Genomic DNA, 27,913 nt, shown 5'->3' on the forward strand with positions numbered 1-27,913 from the left:
AGCCACCAACATTTTACCACTAAGTTATACCACTCTCTAACTGGGTAAAGCACTCTTCTGACCCCAATCCCAATTCAAAATGCAAGAGTCAGCCAAATCCTTTGAATTCTTGATATCATCCTCAAAAGAAGACACACGCACATGCACACACACACACATAAATTAAGACAAATACTAAATGAATTCCCTGGCCCTGTGCTAGGCACTTCCACATGACCGCCCTCATTGGACGCAGCAATCAATGAAATATAAATGCAACACGATAGGCATTTAACTCGGTCCAGGCTGGAGTTCATCGTGGACAGCTCTACAGCTGACAAACCAGACCCTGCGGGGATGCACAAGTCTTCAGAAACACCTGCAAGGCAACGTCCAGCCCACTGCTGCGCCTTGGCCAAGCAAGCAGCTTCACAAGCGTTTGGACCCTCTTAACCAGACGATTGCTTTTACAAAATGTTTCCACCAAGCAGCCAGTGGAGTCGCGGGAGAGCTCCTGGCTGAAAGGGAAGCTCACAGAGGGAAGAGTTCGGTGCCAGTCTGCCTGTGGAAATGTGAGCAGAAGCATCTGTTGGTTGGTCCCCACTGGCCAAAAGGCAAACATTTGTTTTGCTGAAACAAACACTTCCATTTGAAAACGTTCGCTGATGAAACCATCATCTGATATGAAGTTTTCTTGCAGTTGGGTTCCTGGAGCTGTGGCCTGCTGTCTCCAGCAGGATTACCCTCTGAGGCTGGATGCTTTCACAAGAGTCTGCTACCGACAGCTGCTCTGATCTTACAATCACGCTACATTCTTCAAAGCCATGGGGATAAGTCCATTTAGATTTTCCTCAACTGGATAAGTAACTGTTCTTTAGAGAGAATTTTTTAAAAAAGGAATCTCTACAGTCTAAAAAAGTGATTGCAAAATATTTAAAGAATAAGGGGAAAAGATTCTTTCCTGTGACAGCTGAAGGAAAAGAAACTTCTGTTCGCCTGTGCTTCTTTGTAAAATTACAACGCTGATTTATGGCTCTATTCGAATTGTTTCAGCCCATTAACCATCCCGAAATGGTTCTTAATTACGCCCTTTAAAATAAACACCAGGCTACTAAATAAATTCAGGGAGAAGCCAAATTAAAGTTAAGTATGGATAAAATCCTATCGGTAGAAGCAACATCAGGGTCCTCCTCATATCCATGCCATCAGGAATACCTCATCCACCATTCTGTATAAAAAGCATGAATCTCCAAAGACACAGTCAACCACGCTTGCACAGGCTCAACACTAAGGTTAGTGCTGACTTTTGAAGCCAGAGTAACATAATGTACAATAACTTCATGTTTTTATAAGAATTTTAAATGTAGAAACTCTTTGTCATTACTTTTATTCATTGAAATCTATTATTTTCCACAAGGTTTTTAATCTTTGATGACTCAGAAGTTAACCCCTGGAAAAGAGATTTACATTATATGTCCCATCGCCAATTTCTTTTTCTTTCCATTTGGAAAATCCTTCACTTTCTTCCATCCTTCCACCTCCCAGGTGGTCTAAAACAATCTTAAAAAAAAAAAGGAGTGCGTGTTCTTAATAGAAGTCAAGGTTTCCTATAATTGCTACATGCAAATTAGTAATTATAATGGAATAGAAAGCAAAAAAAGCACTTATGTTCTATGTTATAGGTTGTATAAAAAAATACTTTGTAATACTCACCTGTGGCAAATAAAAAAAAAAAAATTATGTAGGGTCATGAAAACCCACTGAAAAACGGTGTGGAAATTCTCTTTGACCCTTCCTCTTCGTTCTGCACAGAAACAGCTGCATTTGCGTCTCTGCCCCTCACTCACCTCACTGCTTCGCCTCAGCTCATTTTCCTTGATCTGACTCGCCTGAAACGCCTGCTCAGTTCTGCTGAACTTCTGCTTAAACTCTTCCAAATTTTTTTCTAGCTGGTGCTTCGCTGATGTGCCCTACAACGAGAAAACAAGGCAAAGTTTCATTTTTATGTACTTTACTTTTTACATAGTCATTTACTCTTCGATAACAAAAAACAAATCATGGATTAAAAAAATTGATGCCATCGCTATTGGTTGAGACACAATATATAATTTTGGTCAAGACTGTTAAATACAGCACCATAAGTTTAACTTAAAATGCCATCATATCAACCTGTGACATCACTTAGCAACAGCATTTGAGAGACGAAAAAGGCTGGGTTTGGGGAGGAAGCCACGAAGGAAAAAAATTTAACCATGAAAAATAAAACAACTAAATAGTAAGAAACAACCCCCCAAAAAAAGTTGAGATAAGAAACAGACTAGGAGAACATACCATACAATAGAATAAAAATGAGACATCCATAACACAATAAGTAAAGCACTTCTATGATTTCATTTACAAAAAGACAAACCAATTTTTAAAAAGAGCAAAGGATAGAAACAGAAAATTTTATTTAAAAAATATGAATGATGGGGCCAGCCTTGTGGCCAAGTGATTAAAGTTCTGTGAGTTCCACTCTGGCAGCACAGGGTTCACCGATTCAGATCCCAGGTGCAAACCTACTCCACTCATCAGCCATGCTGTGGAGGCATCCCACATATAAAGCAGAGGATTGGCACAGATGTTAGCTCAGGGCTAACCTTCCTCAAGCAAAAAAAGGAGGTGGATTGGCAGTGGATGTTAGCTCAGGGCTAATCTTCCTCACAAAACAAAAAAGCACAAAAGCAAAAAAAATATGAACGGCAAAAAATTTCTGAAACAAATAACCTGAATGACAATCAAGGAAGTATGAATTAAAACAATGATAAGACGACATTTTTCACTCCTTTGTTGGCAAAACCAACCTGTCTGCTATTAGCAAGGATGGGAGGAAACGGACCTCTCTCACATCTGGTGGGAGAGTAAACCACATGTTTTTGGTGACAGTATGTAACAAATGATAGAACACATATGCCCCTGAAGCCATCAATTTCACATGGAGAAATTGGTCCACAGAAGGGCTCTCAGCACGCATACAGATACCTGCCCAGTGATATGACCAACGGTGTGACAGTGAACAAAAAATGCTGAGAAACTAAACATACATCAGCAGGGGGGTGATTAAATAGACCACAAAACATCCAATAACAACAAGGCTCAGACACTACAAACAGAATATTCCTCTTTAAACAAAAATCAAACCAAAAAACCCCAATTACATATTTATAAAAGTATTTTTATTTAAAGGGCTTGGAGGAAATCCATTAAACAGTTAATAATCTATCCTGGGAAAGGAGGATTTTTTTTCTTTTTACCAAACTTGGAAAGATGCAGAGAGAGCAGGATAACTCTGTAAGCACTCCTGACAGTCCATCCTGTATAATGGATGACGATAAGCGGTAGCTCTCCCAGTCCCAACTGCCATCCCCCACGCTCGGTTCCTCTACTCAGAGAGGCCGACATGCCCTACTGTTATATCTTGAATTTGAGAGTTAATATATTTTTCATAAAATAAGAGACTCTACCTAAATGGTAAACCCTTAGTTTTAGCAAATAAACAAAGAAGCAAACACTGAGAACATAGATGACACTGTGACAACAAGTGAATACCCGACATATTCGGGGTAAATTCAAAGCAGTGTCACCCTCTCAGGCAAAATGGGTCAAGTCAAGAAAAGCATGAACAATGGCACTGCATGTTCTGCCGTTTTAAAGCTGCGGATATGCAGGATTTATGTGCTATAGTCACAGCAGAGAACTAAACAGACGCAGCTCTGTCCTCGTGGAAAGATTTGAGTGATGGAAGACAATATAAAAATAAACAAATAACTGTCTCGTATGTCGGATGATACGCCCCGTGGAGAAAAATAAACCAAGGTAAACAGAAAGCAATGAGGGGGGACCTATGTAGTGACCCCAGGGAAGATGTCACTGGTAAGGTGACACCGGAGCAGAAAGCTCAAGAAAGTGAAGGCGTGAGCCCTGCTGTCTGGGGAAAGAGCATCCCCAAGAGCAAAGCCGAAGTTGTCAGGTGCTGGGTGTGCCCACCAGCGGCAAGAAGCCACGTGGCTACAATAGAGTCAGCAAGGGGCATGCGGGGAGATGAGGTCAGCGCATGAGGTGGTGGGAAGGCCACGGAGGGTCCTGCAGACCTTTGGAAGAACCTGGCTCTTACTCTGAGAGACGGGAGTAACTGCAGAGTTTTGAGTAGAGGAGTGACGTGATCTGACTCACACTGTGAAAGGCTCGCTCTGGCCGCGGGCTGAAAACAGACAGCGAGGAGGAAGTGGGGGGACCCCAGTGAGGAGGCTGGTACGGGGACCCAGGTGAGAGATGATGGCATCTTAGACCAGATACAGCACTAGAGTTGGTGAAAGCAGTCATATTCAGTACAAAACAGACAGACATAAGTCAGGTTGATTCTTAGCAGGGAGGTATGCAGCACAGTTTCTGGGTGGCTGACAAGATTCTATCCCCTGACATAGATAATGATTACGAGAGAGCATGCCTTATACCAATTTATCGTTAAACATTTGTTCTATATAGATTTTGTGTCTTAACACAAAAAAGTTCAGATATACTATACATATAATACACACACATATACTTATGCACACAAATATACACAGATATACACAAATACACAAACATGTAAATAAATAAAGGTAGAGTAGACAGTGTTTTAATGGATTACTTTGAGGTGTGAGGAAAAAAAGCAAAGTTGAAGACGACATGGAGGTTTTGGCCTGAGCATTGTGAAGAAGGGAATTGTTCTTTACTAGGATGAGGAAGATGAAGGGAGGAACAAGTTTGCAAACCACAGCTGGAGTTCCATTACTGACATGCTAAGTGTGAGATGCCTATGAGACACGCGAGTGGAAATATCAGGTACACACACACAAGTCTGAAGTTCGGGACAGAGATCCAGGCTGGAGATACAAACATGGGAGTCCTTGTCATGTAGATGACATGTAAAGCCATAAAACTGGATGAGATCATTTTTGGAATGAGTGTTAAATAAGTGAGCTGATTATAATTTTCAGTGCTTTGACTATTTAGGGGCATAAACTACTTGGGATAGCTCCCACCTGGTAACATGACCAAGAACCCCTGGAATACCAGAGCCCTCCAGAGACCTTCAGATCTGAGACCCTCACTTCCTCCTCCCTTCTGTAAATGAGAAAACCCAGACCCTGACAGGTTCAGTTTCTTCTCCTCTTTGATAAGCAAGGAAAGTGAGGATAGAGCATTTCTTCTTTAAAAGTATCATAATGTCAGTTGTGGTACAGAAATAACACATATAAGGAAAAACGGGGGTTATTAAGGAGTGAGAAATAAGCTAGCACCCTACTTTATCCAGTTCAGCCTGTAGGATGTTGTGCATGTTCTTGGCTTGCTGTAACTCCTGTGTGAGCTTGGCTTTCATCTGAGTGCACTCCTGGTCCAGCGTGTGGAAGGAGCGCTGCTGACGGGAGAGCTCCTGAAAAGCAAAACACACACGCATCACACCGACGCTGGTTAAAAAGGGAGCTTCCAGGGTGAGGCACAAACATCGCCAGGGCGATGCTAGACTGAAAGAGCGGGAGACAACAGGGAGCCAGGCTGACCATCCACTTAGCGATAAACATAATCAGCCTGAGCTCTGGTCCCAGTAATCAAATCCAGGCCTCTGTGGGAAAGGGGAAGGAGGCAGCCAGTTGAACACATGCAAACTAGCCTGTTTCCGCCCCATCCTCAATCTTAAATTAATTATCTCTCTTTTGAAATATCCAGGGGCAAAAGAGAGTAGAGCTGAGCTGTAATAGTCACAACTCAGCCGAGAAATCAAATACACTCAGAAACGGGCTTTAAAATACCAAAGACCACATACCACTTACAATTTAGAATGGTAGGAAGTATAGGCCACCAACTAACTTTGATAACCACATAAGGATACTGGATTAATATTTCCAGTTTCTCTAACTAAAAGACTATAGACCTTCAATCTGTATGATACAATTTCAGACTAACTCACCAGAAACTGGTACCAATACGTGTAGAACAGCATCTTCAGCCCTAACTTGTCTGCCAACTTCTTTCCCCACCACATCAACTACATTTCCTATTTTCCAACCCACAGGCTCTAAAAACACCTATAGAATGTAATACAATTTCCTTCACAACAGAGAGTGTTTCAAAGAAATATGGTCCTTTCCTTTGATGTTTGTGCCATGCAGTTGATTCCGACTCCTAGTGACCCTGTGTGCAGCAGAGTGGAACCCTGCCCGGTCTTTCTGCACCATCCTCTCATCTTCTGGTGCTCTATCAGATAATGCTCTGCTGCCATTCATAGGGTTTTCATGGCCAATTTTTTTAGAAATGGGTGGCCAAGTCCTTGCTCCTAGTTTGTCTTGGTCTGGAAGACTCCACTGAAACCTGTCCACCATGGGTGACCCTACTGGTATTTGAAATACTGGAGGCATAGCTTTCAGCATCACAGCAACACGCAGCCACCACAGTACAACCACCAATGGGTGGTGTGCTTCCCTGACAGGAAAACAAACTCGGGCTGCAGTGTGAGAGCACCGAACCTTTGCCACTAGACCACCAGGGCTGGCTATGATCTTTTCCTACTCAGTATCAAATCTCCAACAAATCAGAAAACATGGATAAAAAAGAACATGCTGACTACTAGCCCCTTCTCCAATCAAAAACAAAAAGATGGAAAGTGTGAAGGAAAATACAGTGACCTTTTCTTCACAAAGCACTTCCTCTCTAGAACAACCTAAAAGATGATCAACAGCTTCTCTTTTCAAATGATGAAACTATGAAATGCCCACAATACCCTTCCGGACAAACTCCTGAATCCATTTACCTTACCTCTTGAAATTCCTTTTCTTTTTCCCTTATTTTCTGTTCCAGAGAACGTTTGGCACTGTCTGCATTTTGTCGCTGACAACTCAAATCTTCAGTGAGTTTTTTCAGTTTTTGTTCCAATGCAGTACACTGACAACAAATAAAAATGTTCAATACAAAACAAAAACTATTCAAGGAAAGATGCAAATATTTTGAATTTTAGAAAAATTAGTCTCAAGATCTGGTTCGAGATTACCGTTGTTTTAATATTGTTATTTTGTAAAAAGTTGGGTTTAAAACTATTAGCCAAATACTAAAACTACCATAATTATTTTAGCACACATAAAATTTATATTTGGGAAACATTAGCAAGGGGGTAAAACATGAGACCATTTAAATAAATACTTCATAATTTGTGCTATGAAAAAAGAAATCACGTCTGAATAATTCATCTAACATTTTGTTGCTTGGAAATGAGAGGTTAAAACGCAGTGATGTTGACCCATATAATTTAGAGGCTGTGGAATAATCAGAGGGTACCCGATACCCTCAATGGACAGTCTGGTAGTCTGTTCCAAGCATAACAGACTTTGTGGGAAATTTTGAATATTAATTGAACAATGCTCCCACTGACGCCATTTTTAACATCTGGAGGTTCACAGTTCTCCAGATACATCAGAACTGTTTGTTTTTTAACCAAGCTGCCATAAGCAACACAAAGAACACTCTTTTGCCTTTTTACACAGCCAATTATCCTTAAACTAATTTTTAAAACATGAATTACATCAAAATTTAAGATGTTCTTCTAAAATTAAATTGGAACAAAACGGTCTTAAATCTTCAAGTCTTGAAACCCGTTCCTCTGACTCTTCCCCGTGGTGCTCAAATCCTTAAACTGCCCTACCCAACGACTGTAAAGTCCCAGGCAGGAATTAGAACACCTTATGTCGCTGAGGGAGAATTCCCTTGTCTAAAAGAAATGTGCCCCAATTTGGCAAATCTCTCTACTAATATATTACTCTGAGACTCATTATAGTCCCATTTAGAACTATCAGAAATATTAAAAATTTAACAGAGGATTCACAAGAAAAGAAAACACGATGTAACACTTTGCTACAAGACCAATCAGACACCATTAACTAACCCAAGATGGTCATCAAAGTCTGGTCTGATTTTGCAAATATCAGAACTATAAAAATACCACATTCAAAAAGTAAAATATTGAGTCAGTGGTTCAAATTAATCCACTGACTTGGACATTAAGGCACCTTTGTCATTATCCTTAATGTTCTTGAATTCTTTTTTTTTAAGGAAGATTAGCCCTGAGCGAACTGCTGCCAATCCTCCTCTTTTGTTCGCTGAGGAAGAATGGTGCTGAGCCATCATCCATGCCCATCTTCCTCTACTTCATATGTGGGACGCCTACCACAGCGTGGCTTTTGCCAAGCAGTGCCATGTCCACACCTGGTATCCGAACCGGCGAACCCCAGGCCACCAAGAAGCAGAACGTGTGAAGTTAATCGCTGCGCCACCGGGCCGGCCCCTATTCTTGAATTCTTAAATCCCCAACGAAAAGTGCTACACAAATTATTTACAACAGTAAATATGAATTCAACAAATATTTACTGGAAGCCTACTATACATCAAGCACTATTCTAGGCACTAGGGATACAGCAGGAAACAACTCAGACAAAAAAATCATTGCCCAAATAATAGTCCAAAATTTTGATGGTTAACAATTCTCAAGAAAGAAAACCAGGCATGGCAGGGTAGATGAATGAACCCTTGGCACCCTCTGCTGGCCATCCTTCAAACTGCAACACATTCCACTAAAGGATCCCAGGAATCAAACAGCAGGTTAAAAAAGACCCTTATGAGGTATTTACACTTTATTCAAATTTTTCAAAAACCACATTATGATACTGATGATGCAAAATCCATGTAAGAGTAGCTGACCACTAGGTGTCATGAATGCTCCATAGTCCTCTAAAACAGTGCCCAGAGCTGGTCCTTGAAAATATGTAGCATATGACCCTGGGCACTCACTTAGTGCTCTGGGCGTGGCTTTTTCACCCATAAAATGTGAGTGCTGAACTCCAGGTTTGCTGCCAGCCCCAACACTCTGTTTCTACATGAGTTGCAGCCTTGTATCCCACGCGGTTCATAAATACTTGGAAAAGAAGCATACTAGAAACAGCATTTGTTCACTAATGAACATGGTATTGATTTGAGTTAAATTAGGTCCATTTTATTTAATAGGTAATTCTAATGGTAGATCAGGGAACAGCATAAACAAAGCATAATCTGATTTCAGCAACACATTTGACAAAGTCATATTATCCTTAGAGGCAAGATGGAGAAGGTTGGACTGAATTTTCAGTTAGGTGGATTTGTAGTTCATTGAGAAAAATGCAATCCAGAAAGCAGTGAACAAATGAGTCCTAAGAACCTGGAGGAGGGGCCGGCCCAGTGGCACAGCAGTTAAGTTCACATGCTCCGCTTCAGCAGCCTAGGGTTCACTGGTTCAGATGTGGGCACAGACCTACCACTGCTTATCAAGCCATGCTGGTAGGCATCCCTCATACCCACATATAAAGTAGAGGGAGATGGGCATGGATGTGAGCTCAGGGCCAGTCTCCACCCCACCTCCCGGCCCTAAGAAAGGAACCTGGAGGAAGTCTCTAACAGAAATAAAGCTAGAGCTGTGTTCTCAGCACTGTCCTAGTCAAAAATCTTAAGTCATCATCTGATAAGGAGAGACCTCATCAAATATGTTAGACAGAACAAGGACTTGGTGATCTTGTCATACCAAACCTGACAAGACAAAATGATGAAAGATAAGTATAAATCTTATATACAGAAAGGCCTGACTTGGCAAAAATGCAACTGAAAATGAGCTTAACTGACAAGGAACTCAATATAATAAAAACAACTAATATTAATATAAGTTCACCATGTATACCAGGCACTATGCTAAAGCTTTTAGAAAAATTATCTCAGTCTTTACAACAATCCTATGACACAGGCATTACTAGCAGCATTTTATTGATCAGGCAACTGAGGCTCAGAAGTTAATTAAATTAATTCCAAAAGCAACAAAATGGTGATATGGCAGAGCCAGGGATCAAGTCCAAGTCTTTCTAACTTAAAAAACCAATTGACAAACTTAGACTGCATGAAGAGAATAAATACATGGATCACGGGAGGTCATGGTCCCATTACCTTCCACTGCACCTTCATACATCTAATCAATATTTACCAAAAATTTCTCCGTCCAAGCACTGAACTAGGAGAATATCTAAAAATGTAGGGCTGGCCCCGTGGCCGAGTGGTTAAGTTCGCGCGCTCCGCTGCAGACGGCCCAGTGTTTCGTCGGTTCGAATCCTGGGCGCGGACATGGCACTGCTCGTCAGACCACGCTGAGGCAGCGTCCCACATGCCACAACTAGAGGAACCCACAACGAAGAATACACAACTATGTACCGGGGGGCTTTGGGGAGAAAAAGGAAAAAATAAAATCTTTAAAAAAAAAAAAAATAAATAAATAAATAAATAAATAAAAATAAAAATGTACCTGGACTACCACTTCCAGGAAGATAGAATAGATGTGCATTTCCCTATTCCTCCCACCAAGAACAATGCAAAACCCTGGACATTATCTTAAAACACAGTTAGGAACACTCTGTAAGGAGAGAAAGCGTACTGACAAGGGACTTCAGGACTCGAGAGAAGAACACGATGGTACTGAAAGGGAAGAACCATCAATCCACAATCTTATACCCCAAGGAAATATTTTCCAGGAACAAAGAGGAAATCAAGAAATTCTTGGATAAAGGAAAACTAAGAGAATTTGCAGCAAGGTGACCTATCCTAAAAGAATGGTAAAGAAAATTCTTTAGGGGGCTGGCCCCGTGACTGAGGGGTTGAGTTCACATGCTCCACTGTGGTGGCCCAGGATTTCACCGGTTCGAATCCTGGGCGTGGACATGGCACTGCTCATCAGGCCACGTTGAGGCAGCATCCCACATGCCACAGCTAGAAGGACCTGCAACTAAGATATACAACTATGTACTGGGGGGATTTGGGGAGATAAAGCAGAAAAAAAAAAAGAAAAGAAAACTCTTTAACCCGAAAGGAAATGATGAAGAGAGGAAACTTGGAATGAATCAGGGAGGAAGGAAGACCAAAGTAAACAGCAATACTGATACATATTATAGGCTTTCCTTCTCCTCCTCATTTTTCTAAATTATGCTTGACAGTGGAACTGGTTTAATGTGGTTCTAAATGTACATAGAAAAAACACAAGAAAATTATATTATAAATGGGGGAGTTAAAAGAAGGAAAAGAGAAGTAAATTTCCTATAATTCATTAGAGCCAGTAAATACACCACCAACAGATTGTGATAAATAGTGTATATAAAATGTAACATCTAAAACAATCACTGTAAAAGTTCTACAAAGAAATATACTCAAGAACAGTATAGATAAATCTAAATGGAATTCTAAAAAATGTTCAACTAAGCCACAGGAAGAAAAGAAAAAAAGAAAAGAGAAATGAAAAAGAAAAAGAAATAGGAAACCAAAAATAAGATGGTAGACAAGCCAAGGCATATCAATAATTACATTAAATGTAAATGATCTAAATATGGTAATTAAAAGACAAATAGAAGAGTGAATCAAAAAATATGACCCAGGACAGCTATTTCAACAAAGGAACCAAGAACATACAATGGAGAAAGGAAAGTCCCTTCAATAAATGTTGCTGGGAAAACCAGATAGCCACATGCCAAACAATGAAAGTAGATCATTATCTTACACCGTACACAAAAACTAACTCAAAATGGATTAAAGATTGAATATAAGACCCGTAAAACTCCTGGAAGAAAACATATGCAGTATGCTCTTTGACATGGTCTTAGCAGTTATCTTTTTGAATATCATGTCCCCTGAGGCAAGGGAAACAAAAGAAAAAGCAAACAAATGGGACTACATCAAACTAAAAAGCTTCTGCATGGCAAAGGAAACCATCAACAAGACAAGAAGACAACTCACCACCCACCAACTTGGAGAAAATATTTGCAAATCATATACCCAGTAAGGGTTTAATATTCTAAAATACATAAAGAACTCATATAACTCAATAACAAAAAAATCAACAACCTGATCAAAAATGGGCAGATGACATGAACAGACATTTTTCCAAAGCAGATATACAGATAGCCAATAGGCATATGAAAAGATGTTCAACATCACTAATTACTAGAGAAATGCAAATCAAAACTACAGTGAGATATCACCCCACACCCATCAGAATGGCTACTATTAAAAAGACAAGAAAAAGCAAGTGTTGGAGAGGATGTGGAGAAAAGAGAACCATTATACACTGCTGGTGGGAATGCAACCTGGTAAAGCCCCCATGGAAAAACAGTATGGAGATGTCTCAAAAAATAAAAAATAGAAATATGGTATGATCCAGCTATTCCACTTCTGGGTATTTCTACAAAGAACATGAAACATTAATTTGAAAAGATATATGCACCCCTATGTTCACTGCAGCAATATTCACAATAGCCAAGACTTGGAAGCAACTCAAGGACCCATCAACAAATGAATGAATAAAGAAGATGTGGTATACATATACAATGGAACACTACTCAGCCATAAGAAATAGGAAATTGTGCCACTTGCAACAACCTGGATGGACCTTGAAGGTATTATGCTATGCGAAATAAGTCAGAGAAAGACAATCACTGTATGACTTCATCCATATATGGAAGATAAACAAACAAACATAGAGAACAGACTGGTGGTTATCAGAAGGGAGGAGGGTGGGGGAAGGGTGAAAGGGTAAAGGGGTACGTATATATGGTGCCAGATAGAAACTAGGCTTTTGGTGGTTGAACACGATGCAGTCTATACAGAAGCCAAAATATAATGATGTACTCCTGAAGTTTACATAATGTTATAAATCAATATGACCTCAATAATATAAATAAAATACAAAATGACTCAACTAGATGCTGTCTACACTTTAAATAAAGTAACATAGATAGGTTGAAGGCAAAAAGACAGAAAGAATACATCATGCAAATATTAATGAAGAATGCCTATAATACCATCAGGTAAAGTAGACTTCAGAATAAAAAAAATTACCAGGGACACTGAGGGACATTGTATAATGAACATGGTCCATCCACCAAAAAGACATATAAATTCTAAATGTATATGCACCAAACAACAGAGCTGCAAACTATGTGAAGCAAAAACTGGTAGAACTGAAAGGAGAAACAAATCAACAATTATGGGAGATTTCAGAATCCCTCCCAAAAATTGACAGAACAACTAGACAGAAAATCAGCAAGGATATAGAAGAATTCAACACCACCATAAACTAATAGGAGCTAAGGACATTTTTAGAACATTCTACTCAAAAACAGAATATACTTTTTTTTCAAGTGCCCATGAAACATATACCAAGATAGACTAGATTCCACACCATAAAACAAACCTCAACGAATTTAAAAGAATTAAAGTCATAGAGTATGTTCTCTGAACACAATGGAATCAAACTACAAATCATTAACAGAAAGATGAAAATCTCACAACACTTGGAAACTAAACAAGGTATTTCAAAATAATCCATGGGTCAAAAAGAAGTCTCAGAAAAAAAATTTTTAATTACACTGAACAAAATAAAAATGAAAATACAATATATCAAAATTTGTAGGACACAGTTAAAGCAGTACCAAGAGGGAAATTTATAGCATCAAATGACTACATTGGAAAAGAAGAAAAGTCTCACATCAATAATCTAAGCTACCCACCTCAGCAATGTAGAAAAAGAGCAAAATAAACCCAAAGTAAGCAGAAGGAATTAAGAAAGAGCAAAAATCAATGAATTTGAAAAGAGAATAATCAATGAACCAAAAAGCTGATTCTTTAGAAAGATCGATAAAAGACCAATTAAACTGAGAAATCTCTTCCAAGATTGGCAAAGAGAAAAAAAGAGAAGACGCAAATATCAGAAACAAACAGGGAGTCACCAGCTGATCTACAGACACCAAAAGAATGAGGGAATAGTACACACAACTCTACGCACATAAGCTTGACAATTTAGACGAAATGGACCATTTCCTCTAAAAATACAAACTATCCTAACTCACCCAATATGAAATAATTTTAATGGCTCTATAACTATTTTAAAGATTGAATTTGCAATTTTAAAACTCCCAAGAAAGAAATCTCCAGGCCCAGATGGTTTCATGGAGAATCCTACCAAATGTATAAAGAAGAAATAACATCAATTCTACACGATCTCTTCCAAAAAATAGAAGAGGAGGGGATGTTTCCCAATTCATTATATGAGGCTAGTATCACCTCTGATATAAATTACCAAAGACAGTACAAAAAAAAGAAAACAGCTGACCAATATCTCCCATGAACATAGATTCAAAATTCCTTAACAAATTGTTAGCAGATAAATAGATATAAATAAAAAGAAATAAATAAAAAGAACTATACACTACAACCAAGTAAAGCTTATTCCAAGGATGCAAGGCTCATTCAAATATTTGAAGAGCAATCAATGTAACTCACCATTTTAACAAGCTATTATTTCATACAATGACATATGAATCTATGATTATCTTAAAATAAAAAGATTAATTTTTTTAAAAAGACAGAAAGAACCTGCCCTCAGGAAGCAAATAGGAGACAAAGGTCTACCTACCACAGCTGTTTTTACCTACTGCCTTAAAAATATCTAGAGAGTTTATCAAAAGTTAATTTCTTAGGCCTACGTTAGACATAGGATTAATTTTGCAAGGTTCTCAGTGATTCTGACAATTAGCCAAGTGTGGGAACCACAGGCTAGAACACAAATAATGACAATAAAAGGGTCACAAGGGGGATGCCAGGAGAAAAGATCTCAGTGCATTAAGAGATGAGGGAAGGAGCTCACAGGATGAGGAACATGTCAAGAGTATTCCAAGAGGAGGGTGTGCCAAGCAGAAAGGCAAATGTGAGCAAAACACCAGGCCCAAAAAAGGTTAGGTTCAAGAAACACCAAATAATCATGGTTGGTCCTAGAAGATAATTCGTTTTTCTCTACAGTTGTCACCATATACCATACTATCCATGTTACTCATACACTTATGTCACATCCCCCATTAGGATGAAGTTCCACAAGGGCAATGATCTTTGTCTATTTTCTCACTGCTCCATCCCCAGGTCTAGAACAGTGCCTGACACATGGAAGGCAATCGATAAATATTTGTTGAATGAGTTGGCGAATGAATGAAGAGTAGAAAAAAGGGAAGAAAAGACTAGAGAAGTAGGTTGGGGCCAAAGCAATTACAACAACAACAATAACAACAAACAAAACACCCTCAAATAACAGGCTAAGAAGCTTGGCCTTAATTAGAGCCTTAAGATTAAATGGCAGAACATATACTGGATCCTATGAATAGATCGATTAAATTCCATCGTATGTCCTAAAACTTTTTTAAAGTTCCATTACTTCAAAGTGCCTCTTCTACGTGCCAGGCACCACACCAGGTGCTGTAGATACATAATCTTTATTCTTCACCACCCTCTGAGACATAAAAGAAACGAGTGATTTGCCCAAGTCACTCAGCTGGGAGAATGTGCAGTCAGGATTGGACCCCAGATCTACCCAACTCTAAAAGACTTTACTAGTTCAACTGCATCAGTATTACCTGGTATATATTAATAAGGTCCATTACTAACATTTATTTCAGAAACGTAAGTGGAAAGTACTCTTTCCAAAGAATTGCATGAAGAAATGGAAATTTTTTCCGATAACTCATGAAAAGTCAAGTACCTTGGTTGATGCCTGGTCATACTGTGCTGTTGTTCTCACTAGTTCATCTCTACTTTTATTCGAAACTTTCTCTTTTTCAATTAATTCCACTTTTGCTCTCTCAAGTTGGAGTTGGAGTTCTTGAAATTTATTCACTTGCCCTTTCATTTCTTTTTCTTGTCCTTGCAGACGTAGTTCCAACTCACTAATCTTGCTCCTTAGCTCTTAAATCACAAACAAAACCCAAATTCCAATGAATATATATTTTTCACAAATAATTTACAATTAAATTCAGAATGTATGATTTGTTACTCTGCACAAATATAAATCAATTCACCTTAAACACAGAAGCTACTTTAGTGGGATTGAATTTCAATGTTTAGTCTCTATTGTCTTTTGGATTCAAACATCCCACAGAAAGCAGAAGAAACAAATTTTCTTATGTTTTCACAGAGAAACTTGGGGGAGAAAATGCTTTTCTAAAATTGTGAATAGAATCTCAGCAAAGCTGCAAAAAGCACATGACATTTAACACGCTTTGTTAAAACTACCACTTGGTTTTATACACTGGCAAAAAAATATTTGTTTTGTGCCCATATCAATGCAAATGAGCACTAGGCAGTGAAAAATTCACCCTCTCATATTCTCTGGTAGATTTATCTCCAGTAAAGATGAAGACAGTGTGAACTTCCTATATTGCCAAAATTAACAATAATTCTTTTTCATTTTTTTCCGCTCATACACACAATATGGGTTCCAACGGCACTGGCAGTATGACAGCTCTCACCAGTGAACAATGACGGTGATTTTCAATATATCATAGCAGTGGAAATTATCAGTCTGCAGAGTAGATTCCAAAACACCACCTGGTGCCCTTGGCTGTCAGCTGCAGTGCGGTACAGCAGCCAAACTTACAGGTTTGCTCTCATATGGACGACCTGGCAGGGCAGAGCAAAGCTGTTCGGCAAACCCATGCCACACCTCTGGCCAAAGCAGCCTAGGCCACATGATTGTTCCATGGGCCACAAAGGGAGCCTGATGAGAAGTGTGGGAAGTGTCAACTACAACCAACCTACTCGCCCTCCTTCGGAAAGACAAGTCAAAGCCACTCATCCTACTTTTGAAGGCTTCAGGACACCAGCTTTTCAGTACAAATAAAGGTACATTCCAAAATTGTGGTATCTTTACTTATTGTAGAAAAGACAGTATTTCACATCACCACACTGGGATGTTGCCCACCGATGTGTCTAACAAAACACATAAGCACTTCGTAGGACTAAAAATGTCTGGAATCACCTCTGAAATTATCTCAGGAAAATTTAATATAGAACTAAATTTAGCTCAAGAAGTTACCTTGATTCTGGGCTTTTAGTTGATCCAAAAGATAGGAATTGCTAGAATCCTCACAGAAACTGCCATTAGCATCTCTTTTCCCCATTTTCAAAGTCGATCTACTTGGAGTCACCTCCCCAGAAAAGTGAGATGCAGAGAAATCTCTCCCAATCGGAGTTTTTTGAGCACTTGATGAAAGACGACTTGGGGTCTGTTCTTGTTGCCATGAGAACACGGACGATGAAGCCTGATGTCGGGCAATGTCTCGGTGATTCATAGTGCTTTGGGGAATAGCCTGGCTCACTTTCTGTAAAAATAGAAATCTTTAGAGCTCTTTAGAGTCTCAATATTCAAGGCTATTTATTTTCAGAGAGAACATAAAGCCATGATGCCAAGAAGTTAACTCTTCCACTGTGTACCAAGAAAGAATGTTCATCATGTCAAGGGAACCATTAAGTCCCAATACCCAGTGAGGAAATTTTCTGTCGGTCAGACTTCAGCATTGAAGGGTTAAAGCCAGTACCATTTGAGGCTCAATCTATTTTAAATGGGCGTTTTGCATTTATTCTGCATCCCTTAAATACTCCATTAAACACACGTGAGTATTCACCACCATTTTGAATTCTGATATTGATTTTCCTTTGCCATCTTTGGTCACCTCCCCCTGTGGCTTTGCACAAAGAGAACCAAAATTAAATATTAACCTAAAGAATTCTTTCAAGAATCTCACTTTCCACCATATCACTCCCCCCGAAAATGTCATATATGGTATTCTGTACTATATAATACACATTGTGTATTTTGTACTGCCTTGAATTATTCCTTTGGTTCTTCTCTCAGGCTCCATTCTGACAAATATCAAGACTTGGCTGTAGATGCTGCATTAAGCTTTTTACAGCAAGTGCTTTTCTTGCCACAGGGAGAGGTTTCATGTTTATGGAGATTCATATTCCTCCATAAATAACTCTGGGAATCAATGTCAGGGGCAGAATTGGTACCAATGACTGAAGTGGATAACAAAGCATATGCTATTTCTAGGACAAAGCAGAAAATTATTGTTTAATTTTTATTCATCTTGATAAGCAGTGTCTTGCTACATACCAGAATCCTGGTGACCTCAAGGGTTAATGTCATAAAAAAATTAAAAGTGTTAAAGTTCTAATAGATACTTATTGATCCTCAGTATTTAAGGTATCTACTTAAAAACTCAACCTTAAATTGTTTGCTGAAGGGTGCCATCTCCCCAAGTTCTTATATTTGGTGGAAATGCACCATTAAGTGCCAAACTGGGCTGTTATTTTTTTTTTCTAGCAAATAAGTTCATGAGAGCAGAAATGGTAAAGGTAAATTCTGTAGATACCAGATATTTTCAAGGTCAGTCCCTGAACTGTAAGCAAGGGTTTCTAACCCTTGCATTTTTATCTTGTCGACATTAAGCAAATCTCCTCACCCACCTCTCTCAGCTTATTTACCCACATCAAAATGGAGTTCAGAACACTTGTCAGCAACTCATTTAAAAGAATTGACAAGATTATGTTGATAACATTCTCCTCTGAAATAAACTTCATAAATAACGATCCTCAAACCCCATGTTCCTGGTAGCAATCACCACATTCTAACAAAAGAACCGAACAGGAAGCAGCTGCTTCCCGGTGACAAAGCCAGCAGTGAGTCAGGAATGACTCTTGGTCCTACCTTCTCCAAATATGCTACTTATCATTAGATCTTAATAGGGAAATAATTACATGGCTACTCTTCCCCTGGAATTTGATGAACATTTAAGATTTGGAGATAAGCTAATCTCCCAGCTCTATTTTACTCATCTCATCTATTTTTAAAACTAAGAAATTTCAACATACTTCCCTAATTATATACTCGATCATAAGGCCCGGAATGAACTTACTTTAGCCTGCAACGCTTTAACTTCTGCCTCTAATCTTTTTCGTTCTTCAACTTCTTTATTATATTTTTCTTTTAGATCCTCATACTTGGAACCTAAACACAGACAAGGAGTTGCAGTTTTATTTCGATCACTGATTTCATGAAGGAATTCACAGATCAATAATCATCACAATAGATAATCTAGAAATTAGTATCTTAGTATATCAAGTAAAAGAACATTTTGATTAGGGCAACAAATACTGATCAAATTACTCAAATATGAAAATACACAGAAACATAGGTGTTTTGAATATTCGAAAACTGAATTATTTTTAAAAACATCCCAGAGAAGGACAAAGATAAAAGTTTAAAGGTTTAACATGGCAGCTCAACAGAGTTCAACAAATACACAAATGGATATGTAACAAGCAGTTGCATTTTTTTTTTTTAATGCCCAGATTAGAAGTTGAATTCAAAGTTGAATTAATTCATTTCTTTGGCAGAATTTAAATCTCAATAAAAGCACTTTTTACACTGAGGGAAAAAATCCTTACCGCTATAATAGTGACTTGGCGTCAATGGAGTTGCAAAAATTTTTTGTGGTGTATTGCACGGATTCAGAGAGACATCTGCAGACTGGGCAGTTTGTTGACTTCTTTCAAGTTCAGATTTACACCTGTTAGAAGAGGACCCAAGAGAATGCAAATCAGAGCAAAGGCTATAGGATACCTACACCATATGTTTCCAGAGTAATAAACTTACAAAGGAACCCCTCCTCTAAGAATTCTTACCACTTCATTTACCCAACAGACATTTAATAAGAACTAACTTGTATGATAGACATAAACTCAGTCCCCTGTCTTCAGAGGAACTCAGGCTAGTTAGGGAAACAGAAATATAAACCAAGAATTACAGTGTTATAAAGGCTATGATGAAGATCCATAATAACCGTTGTAGTAGTAAAGAGTAAGGAGGTTGGAGATATAATCCAGGCAAATTTTATATTCTAAGCCAAAGAAAGACAGAGAGAGAAAAGAACTCAGAACTCAGGAACACAAGAGAAAACTGCTATCATTGAAGCTTGGGTTCAAATCGTGAGAATGGATGGCATTACTTATAATATTAGTTACCACAAAAACATAGACTTGACATACATACCATGTATTGTGTGACTTTTTTGAAACACAGATACAAAAATCAAGTTAATATAACACATCTCGAAAAGATATGGCTGGAAACAGTCACAAAGAAATGGGGAAAGTAAGCTATATATTATATTTATGTACAGAATATCCCTACCGTTTGTGCTCTGAACACCCTTCAGAATCAAACAACCTATTTTAAGAGGACTCAATTCTTCCAAGTCTCTAATATCTCTGATTTTAACTTAACACAAAAATAAAATGAACACCCTATTAGAATGCCTAATGACGTGCACCAGTCTTTTTGCCATCAATGCATTACTCAAAGCAGGGAATGAAGAAAGTGCCTTGGTGCCCTAGCTCCGCCAAGCTCCAAATTCAATCTGGGAAGAAAGAAGCACTGTGCGAGCTGAAAGTGACCACTCAGCAAATCAAATCATCACTTTTGAACTTACAGGAGGTAGCAGCACTGTCCAATACAAATATTCTATTAACATGAAAAAAGTAACAAGAAATAAGTGACTTTAATCTTAATATTTAACTTGATATTTTCAGAATACTATCTTTTCAACTTGTAATCAATACAAACATTATTAATGAGATATTTTACATTTCTTTGTGCTAAATCTTCAGAATTTGGTATGCACTGTGTATTTACAACACATCTCAATTGCACCAGCCACATTTCAAGTGCTGGGCAGCCAAATGCAGCCAGCGTCTCCCATATTGGACAGGGCAGGTCTACAGACTTACCAAAGGTCTCACAAGGTTGGTGATTCAAGAGAGGAATTTTGAAGAACCTTGCAAAATCACTGTTTTTTCCCCTCTCAAATTCACCTTACCCCTGTTTCCCTATTCTTTCATTTTAAAAATATAAAAGTTTATTTATCTTAAATACTAAATAAAAGTATACCCTGCTATTATAAACCTGTTGTTTTTCCTTTCTCTTAGGGAGAAAACCACCACCACCAGAAAAAGCACTAAATTAAGCTGTTTTCTACTAGGTTTAACTATATGAGATTGCCACCATGCTACAGTTTTGGCCATCATTTCAAATGGTTCAAACTAACTTGTTCAAGACATTTCTGAAACCTAATCAGTGGCCACTGACGGAGAAATAAGTTCCTGCACTGCACTTGAAGGTTACCAGTGAGAATTTGAAAACTATACTCGATAATGTTGTAGTTTATAGTTTTTATACTATAGAAAACTATACTCAACAGTTTTTATAATCTAAAGTTTACAGTTTACAAACTTTCTTAAACATCTAAATGGAGAGATAAGAATATTTTTAAACTAAATGTGCTATGGGGGTATCCTAACCCCATGATATGACAATGACAGCTAATAACAACTGATAACAATGCTACCATTTTACAGTTGCTACATGTCATGTACAATCCTGAGCACTTTATATTTGCAAGTATTGCTACCAAATGGCATTGTGCAATGAAATATAGAAATGTATACAAAAGTCTTTGTTCCTAAAATGTTAAAAATACAAACATTTCCATCTAAATTGTTAAAACCACTATTTCTAAAACCAACAGCAAAAATGTGCTTTCCAAAGAAATAATTATTCCAACATACTGAGGTGAGCTTCCCACTTCCCTAGCACCTCCTATCCAAAACAAATGCCTATCGTTCATTCATTTATTCAACAAATATTTGAGGGCCTGCAGTTGCCAAGTGCAATGGACAAAGTGATGAACAAGACAGACAAGGTCTCTGTTCTCATGGAGTTAGAGATGACAGACAACAAACAAGAAAACAAAAAACTCAATGAGATCGAAGTTTATTTATCATTCATACACACAACTTATAGACACCACCTTCCTATAGGGATAGGAAACAAAATTAGAAAAAGATTTCTGTGCAGGTGAATGATCTTCACAGAAAGAAAAATAAAAGTGATTTTAAAATGTTTTAACTTTCAGAAATATGTTTGATATGTAGGTAGAATTAAGATTACTATAGCTATGCCAGGAAAAAAAGTTTCTTGGTATCAAGATATGTATTAATTACAAAAGGAAAAATAGTGATTTTACAGTGGAGAAACACAGACAACACCTTAACCAAGTGATCAAGTTAAAAGTCATAGTACATCACGTACCCTCTGATTTGATGCACTGAGAAAGACACATCACTACTTCTGCAGTACTCTTACCAAAAATTTATAACCTCAGTCTGACCCAGTGGTTCTCAATCCAGGATGATTTTGCCATCCCAAAGGATATTTGGCAATGCCTGGAGACATTTTTGATTGTCAAAACTTGGAAATGGAGTAGATGCTACTGGCATCTAGTGGATAGAGGCCAGGCGTGCTGTTAAGTATCCTACAATGCACAGGGCTGCCTTCCACGAGGAATAATCTAGTCCAAAATGTCAACTGGGACACTGCTGGAAAACTCTGATCTAATCAGTGAGAAAACAGCAGGCAAACCCAAATTGAGGACTATTCTACAAAAGAGCTGACGAATACTCTTCCAAAATGTAAAGGTCACAAGAAGACAAGAAACTGTCACAGCTTAGAAAAAGACTAAGAAAACATCAACAAATGCAAGGCGGAATCCTAGATCAGTTCCTGGAACAGAAAAAGGACATTCCTGAAAAAACTACTGAAATCCTAACAGTCCACAGTTTACTTAATAGTATTGAATCAATGTTTATTTCTGGCCTCATTGTATTTTGGTTATATAAGATGTTAACAAGCGTTTCTGTAAGCCTAAAGTTCTTTCAATATAATTTTTTATTATAATTTCTGGGTGTGCATTTGCCAAACCAACAAGGGGGCAAACTGCTGAAGTCTTTTGGCTTTTAGCCTTTATCACTCCTTGTTATTTTGACAAAATTCGATTATTAGAACAAGAAGGTACCACTTATAAGCTAGCAGTGATTAGGTCCCACTAACTTTATTTTGATTAATGCCTCTTGTTGTTTGGGGGATTTTTTTTTTTAATGTAAGAGTAGTAATAAGCACCGTTTTATTGCTTAAATATGGCATTGAAACTGGCAAACTGATTATGTAATGCTTACGATGGGGATCTTCGAAGGAACTTCTTCTTGACTTCACTTCCTTCCCTTTCCAATTAGATTCCACAGCACATGACTTTAACCACTCTCTTCCCAATATCCTTGATTATTCCATTGTCTTCTACCCCATTACCCTGGCCAAGAACAACCAGAAATCCATCCTCCTGTTTACCTTCTCAGCACTTACATCCCAGATGCTAAAGAAAAAAAAAAAAAAGACATACAACTCTACAGATTGGTCCCACTATAATTTCTGGTCTCCAACCTCAATTAGGCCCTCAGTGCTTCTCAGTCCTTTTGTAATTCCCTACTTCTCATTCTCTACAACAGCTTTTCCACTCAGAGAAAACATAAGCCATCAGTATAAGCCATGCCTTAACTTCCCTCCATCTTTTCAGTAACCACTGTTGCTAGTTTTTGTATTATTTATTATAGTATCACCCAGTAATAATCACAGTGTCTGGCACATAAAGCAGCTTAATAAACATATGCTGCATGAATAAATAAGCAAACAACCATTTAATGAATTTATATAGTACTAAGCCTTGCAATGATAGGACTGAAGTATAAAAGAAAAGAATTAATTTTCCTCAAATCATTATTTATTCCACTGGAAAAAATATATTGCAATGTATAATAATTACATCCTTAAAGGAAAAGATAAATGCATCTGATGAATCCATACAAAGACATCAATGTATATATATCATTCAAAAAAAATTACCTTTTAAGTTCCTGTTCCAGTTTTTCTATTTGTTTCTTGCTTGAATTCAGTTGTCCTTCTTGGAAATTCACTTGCGACTCCTTGACCTGAAGATCATGGGCAATCTTCTGCTTGGTCTTCTCCAGATTTTCACATATTTCCATCAAGCTTTGGTTCTCCCTTTTCAGGTTCGTGCCCTCAGTTTTTTCATTCTCCACCTAATGGGAATCGTTCAAAAGGAAATCGTTCTCTTACTCAGTGAATTCACCAGGGTATTATTTGTGAATCTGAGTTTAACAATGACAGCTAAGTTTCTGAGATACGGTTGTAATAATCCAGATGTCAATGCTTGATGAACACAGACATCTTAGATGACCTCACTTTGAAGCCTATAGACATGAAATGTCTACAAAGTCACGGATTACATCATCTTTGGCCAAAGCCACACATACTCATCCTAGAAAGGAGATTTAATATGCTTTCGAGTATTAAAAAATAAAAAATAAACCCTATAAATTTCCCTTAGCAATTCACTTTCAAGTTCGGCTGCTCAAGCTAATGACTCTAAGAAACTGGGAAACTCTCTCACTTGCAAAAACCTTTCAGAAGCAGTGACTGTATCACTGCTTTCTTGGCTAATACAGAGGAAAGAAAGGACTGGTGACGTTTTCATTTTGTAGTCCTAAAGAGACAAGTTCTGGGACTACGAGGGGGAAAAGCCCCCTCTCAGAAAGCGATATCCATTTGGACTGCAACGCACTTAAATACTGTCCCCAGATTCACAGCCAGAGACTTTTGGCCTTGCTGGTGCAGAACGCAAAAGCAGTTCCCAATTCCTGGTCCGAAACAGAAGTGAAAATGGAACCCAGCAGCCCTAAATATTTGCAGATAAGCAGAAATGAGGACAGAGGATGGAGAAAATGAGGCGATTAAAATAAAAATGACTCCAAAAAGGAGAGGAGGGAATTAACGCCTGACGATAGCAAAATCATTTTTCTCTAAACTTAAAGGACCAAGATGAAATCAATACCAGCATTACAATGATACCTTCTGTTTTTGCTTCTGCAACGCGGCCTCCAGAGTTTCAAGCTGAAACTGCCTCTGCTGCCTTTCCTTCTTCAGTTTGTCGAGCTGTCCTTCAAGCTCTTGAATTTTCTGAAGAGCTCTTGTAGGCAGGCCTTCTTTCCATTCTTCCAAAGCCCAACTCATTTTGCTCTCCTTCCTTTATCACTCAAACATTTAGAAATTAACTGAAAAGAATAACCAGATTGTGGGTCTCAAGACAGTAAAGGAAACGTAATGTTCTAAGACTAATGAGTCTACACAAGCACCACTAAGAATCAAGTTTCAAAACTCCACATTTCAAAAGATAACACAGTACAACATCTATCTTCTCCATCCTCTGAAAGGCCCCTCCCCATAACTCTGATTGTAAAGTACATCACATGCTTCTTTAGCTTCCTCTTTCTTTCTCTCTTTCTCTCTTTCTTTTGAGGAAGATTGGCACTGAGCTAACATCTGTGCCAAACTTCCTCTATTTTATGTGGGATGCTGCCACACCACGGCTTGCCGAGAGATACTGGGTCCACACCCAGGATCCAAACCTGCAAACCCTGGGCCGCCAAAGCAGAGTGCACGAACCTAACCACTACGCCACCGGGCACCCCCTCCGATTTTATTTTTCATTTTTGACTTCTTATACGGCTACCTGCTTTCTACTGCTCACCTGATTTTCCTTATACAAAACATGAATATTTTGCTATAAGGTTTCAGATGAAATAGGTCCTGTTAACAAATAAAATGCACGACAAGTTATTTTGCAAATGCTCTTCTTTCCCTTCTTTACACTGTTAACTCCCACTCATACTTTGTCCCTCTTCCTCTGGGAAGCATTCCCTGAGGAGACCCATCCATAACCTGGTGGCATCTCCCGGTCACAGTCTCTCATGGCACAGGTCCACCCTCTCCTTCCAAGCAGTTATCAGTTGTTGAATTAATGCATGAATGAACAAAGAGTGAATGCCATATAGTAACAGAACCACTGCAAAATGCAGTGAAGTCATGCTCCAAACAGACCTTAGCAGGAAACAGGTATATAGTCTTAATGATTCAAATCCCAGCTTGGCCACCTACTAGACGTGTGACCTTGGGCATGTTATTTAACTGCTTTGTGCCTCGGTTTCCTCGTTTGTAAAATGGGGATAATAACGGTGTGACTTCCTAAAGTCTTAGAACAGCATCTCCTGATAAGCTTTCTGTACACGTTAGCTATTATGTTGGTCCTTGAAAACACTTTTTCATTTGTATATTTCAGTCTATGGTACCAACCCACAAGTGGCCTGCCTCCTTCTCAGCCACATCTTAGAAAATTTAAATCACCTGGGAGAAAAGTATGGCAATTCTTCTTTACTTATTAGCCTTTAGAACTTAAAGAAAAAAGCATTCATTTCCCAGTTATTTTGGCAACAGAGTAAGGATTCTTTTTTTACTAAATGAAGTCCACAACCATTTTAGTGTTTTGTTTCAATTGACTTTGAATTTCAACGAAATTTTTATCAGAACAACTAATAAGTAGTTGATGAAAGTACTAAGAATGATAAAAAGATTTTCAAAAATTAAGAGAGAAGCAAAGATCTCAGAAAACGCATAATGTAGATATCAAGCCTAGGAAAGCTGTGTTTTCTCTGCTAGTTGAATTCTTTTTTCCAGGTCTCAGCTCTTTGAACACAGCATCTTAAACTCCACTCCCATTTGCCCCAAAACTCTTATGCCTGCCTCTCCACCAACAAAAGACAGTTTACAGGTCCCGATAGGCTACTCCTTCCATTCTGACCTAGCTTGCTCACTCAGGGGTGGGAGTACGCACCCTTGAGGCACACAACTATAACTGTCCTAAAGAATTCTGCTAGCCACTGAAAGCATTAGGTCAAGACGCCAGAGCCAACAAAATGTGACGTGTGACAGCCCCCCCCCCAACCCCCAGCACTGAAGGCCCAGTTTTCACGCTTTTCCTTTATCGCAATCCCCCATTTCCACCAAGAAACCCGAGTCTCCGCCTACGGGGCGTGGGGGGTACCATGGTGAGCCTGAGAATACGCTGCCTGCTCCTCTAGATCAGACTCAAGAGATAGGAGTCAGGTCATTTATTTCTGGGTTCTCATAACTCAGCAGAACCAGGTACACAGGCATATCCAAATAAACGTGGAAGGCAGGAGAGAAATGCTCTCGCAACTAACAATAGGCACACCGACCCGCCGCCCAGATCAAAACCCAAGCTTGCGCCTCCTCCACGCAACAAAGGACTGATATCCACATTTCAAATAGGAGCCACTGGTTCCTGAACGTGGAAGGCTGCTAGGAAATACCTGCTGATCTCCAATCTTTGACCTTTCAGAGGAGGAAACTGATCCCCCAAAGTGCGAGGTGGTGACCGAGCAGAGTCTCTGGATACTACTGCGAGCACAGCTTGACCCGGAGCAGAGAGGGGCGCCGACACCCCCTAAGAAACTCACCGGGGTCGGATTCTCCAGGCCCGTCAGGAGCGAGGGGGCAGTCCGCTGCACCTTCGGGGCCGGGAGCGCGATCCCACAAGCATCCCCGCCCAGTATCCTAGGGGAGAAAGCCAGCAGCTCCCCTACGCACGCCGCCGGAGCCGGGACCTAGGCAGGATGCTCACCTTGCTGGCGGGGAAGGGAAAACAACCCCGCAGAGAGTCGGGTTCCGGTGCAGCCTCCGCGGGCTGGAGCGCAGATTCCGATTCAAACTGCCCGCGGCCGCCACCCGTTTTCGATTCGCCCGCTTCCGGTCTCGACGGAACTCCCCTCCAAGCCTATTGGGCGCCGCGAGCAGCTGTGAGCCAATCCGCTTCCGCGCACTCGGATTGCGGCCTTTGATTGGTCCTTTCGGATGGATTTAAAAATCAAGTTATCACCACCTGGCTGCCGGCGCCGGAGTTAGAGTTTTGTTGCTCTTGCAGGGGGGCGGAGACCACGTGCTGTTGCTGAGGCTAGAAGATGTTTTGATCCGCTATTTCCGCAAAAGCCAGGGAGTGGGCCGGCTGATTAGGAGGGTGTGGTCTATCGCCTACAGCCAGCGGTGAGGCGCTGTCTGGTGAAAACTCTTAATGCTGCCCGTCTATATCTACTTATTTATTAAATATTTAAATCAGGATAGAGATATTAGGTACTATGCTGCCATGCGTTCTTCATC

The 27,913-nt window shown here is 39.2% G+C and overlaps 1 protein-coding gene across 3 annotated transcripts in view; it reads right to left on the bottom strand.

Annotated features, from left to right (window-relative positions):
- CENPF (centromere protein F) overlaps positions 1-27,526 on the bottom strand; it is a 56,985-nt gene extending 29,459 nt beyond the window's left edge. Inside the window, exons 1-10 of one of the 3 annotated variants that reach the window (XM_014739664.3) lie at positions 27,381-27,526; positions 24,752-24,954; positions 23,726-23,922; positions 19,381-19,502; positions 18,849-18,940; positions 16,967-17,252; positions 15,635-15,837; positions 6,817-6,942; positions 5,309-5,437; positions 1,827-1,949 (exon numbers count right to left, since the gene is read on the bottom strand). In XM_014739664.3, coding sequence (XP_014595150.2) covers positions 1,827-1,949; positions 5,309-5,437; positions 6,817-6,942; positions 15,635-15,837; positions 16,967-17,252; positions 18,849-18,940; positions 19,381-19,502; positions 23,726-23,922; positions 24,752-24,913 — 1,440 coding nt within the window. In that variant the 5' untranslated portion in view covers positions 24,914-24,954; positions 27,381-27,526. Of the gene's footprint in view, positions 1-1,826; positions 1,950-5,308; positions 5,438-6,816; positions 6,943-15,634; positions 15,838-16,966; positions 17,253-18,848; positions 18,941-19,380; positions 19,503-23,725; positions 23,923-24,751; positions 24,955-27,216 lie in introns of all 3 variants that reach the window. The other 2 variants (XM_023640731.2, XM_070266685.1) reach the window with 2 other exon arrangements.
- Positions 27,527-27,913: the final 387 nt, after the last annotated feature.

The sequence above is a fragment of the Equus caballus genome, chromosome 5, assembly GCF_041296265.1.
Source record: "Equus caballus isolate H_3958 breed thoroughbred chromosome 5, TB-T2T, whole genome shotgun sequence".
Lineage (NCBI taxonomy): Eukaryota > Metazoa > Chordata > Mammalia > Perissodactyla > Equidae > Equus > Equus caballus.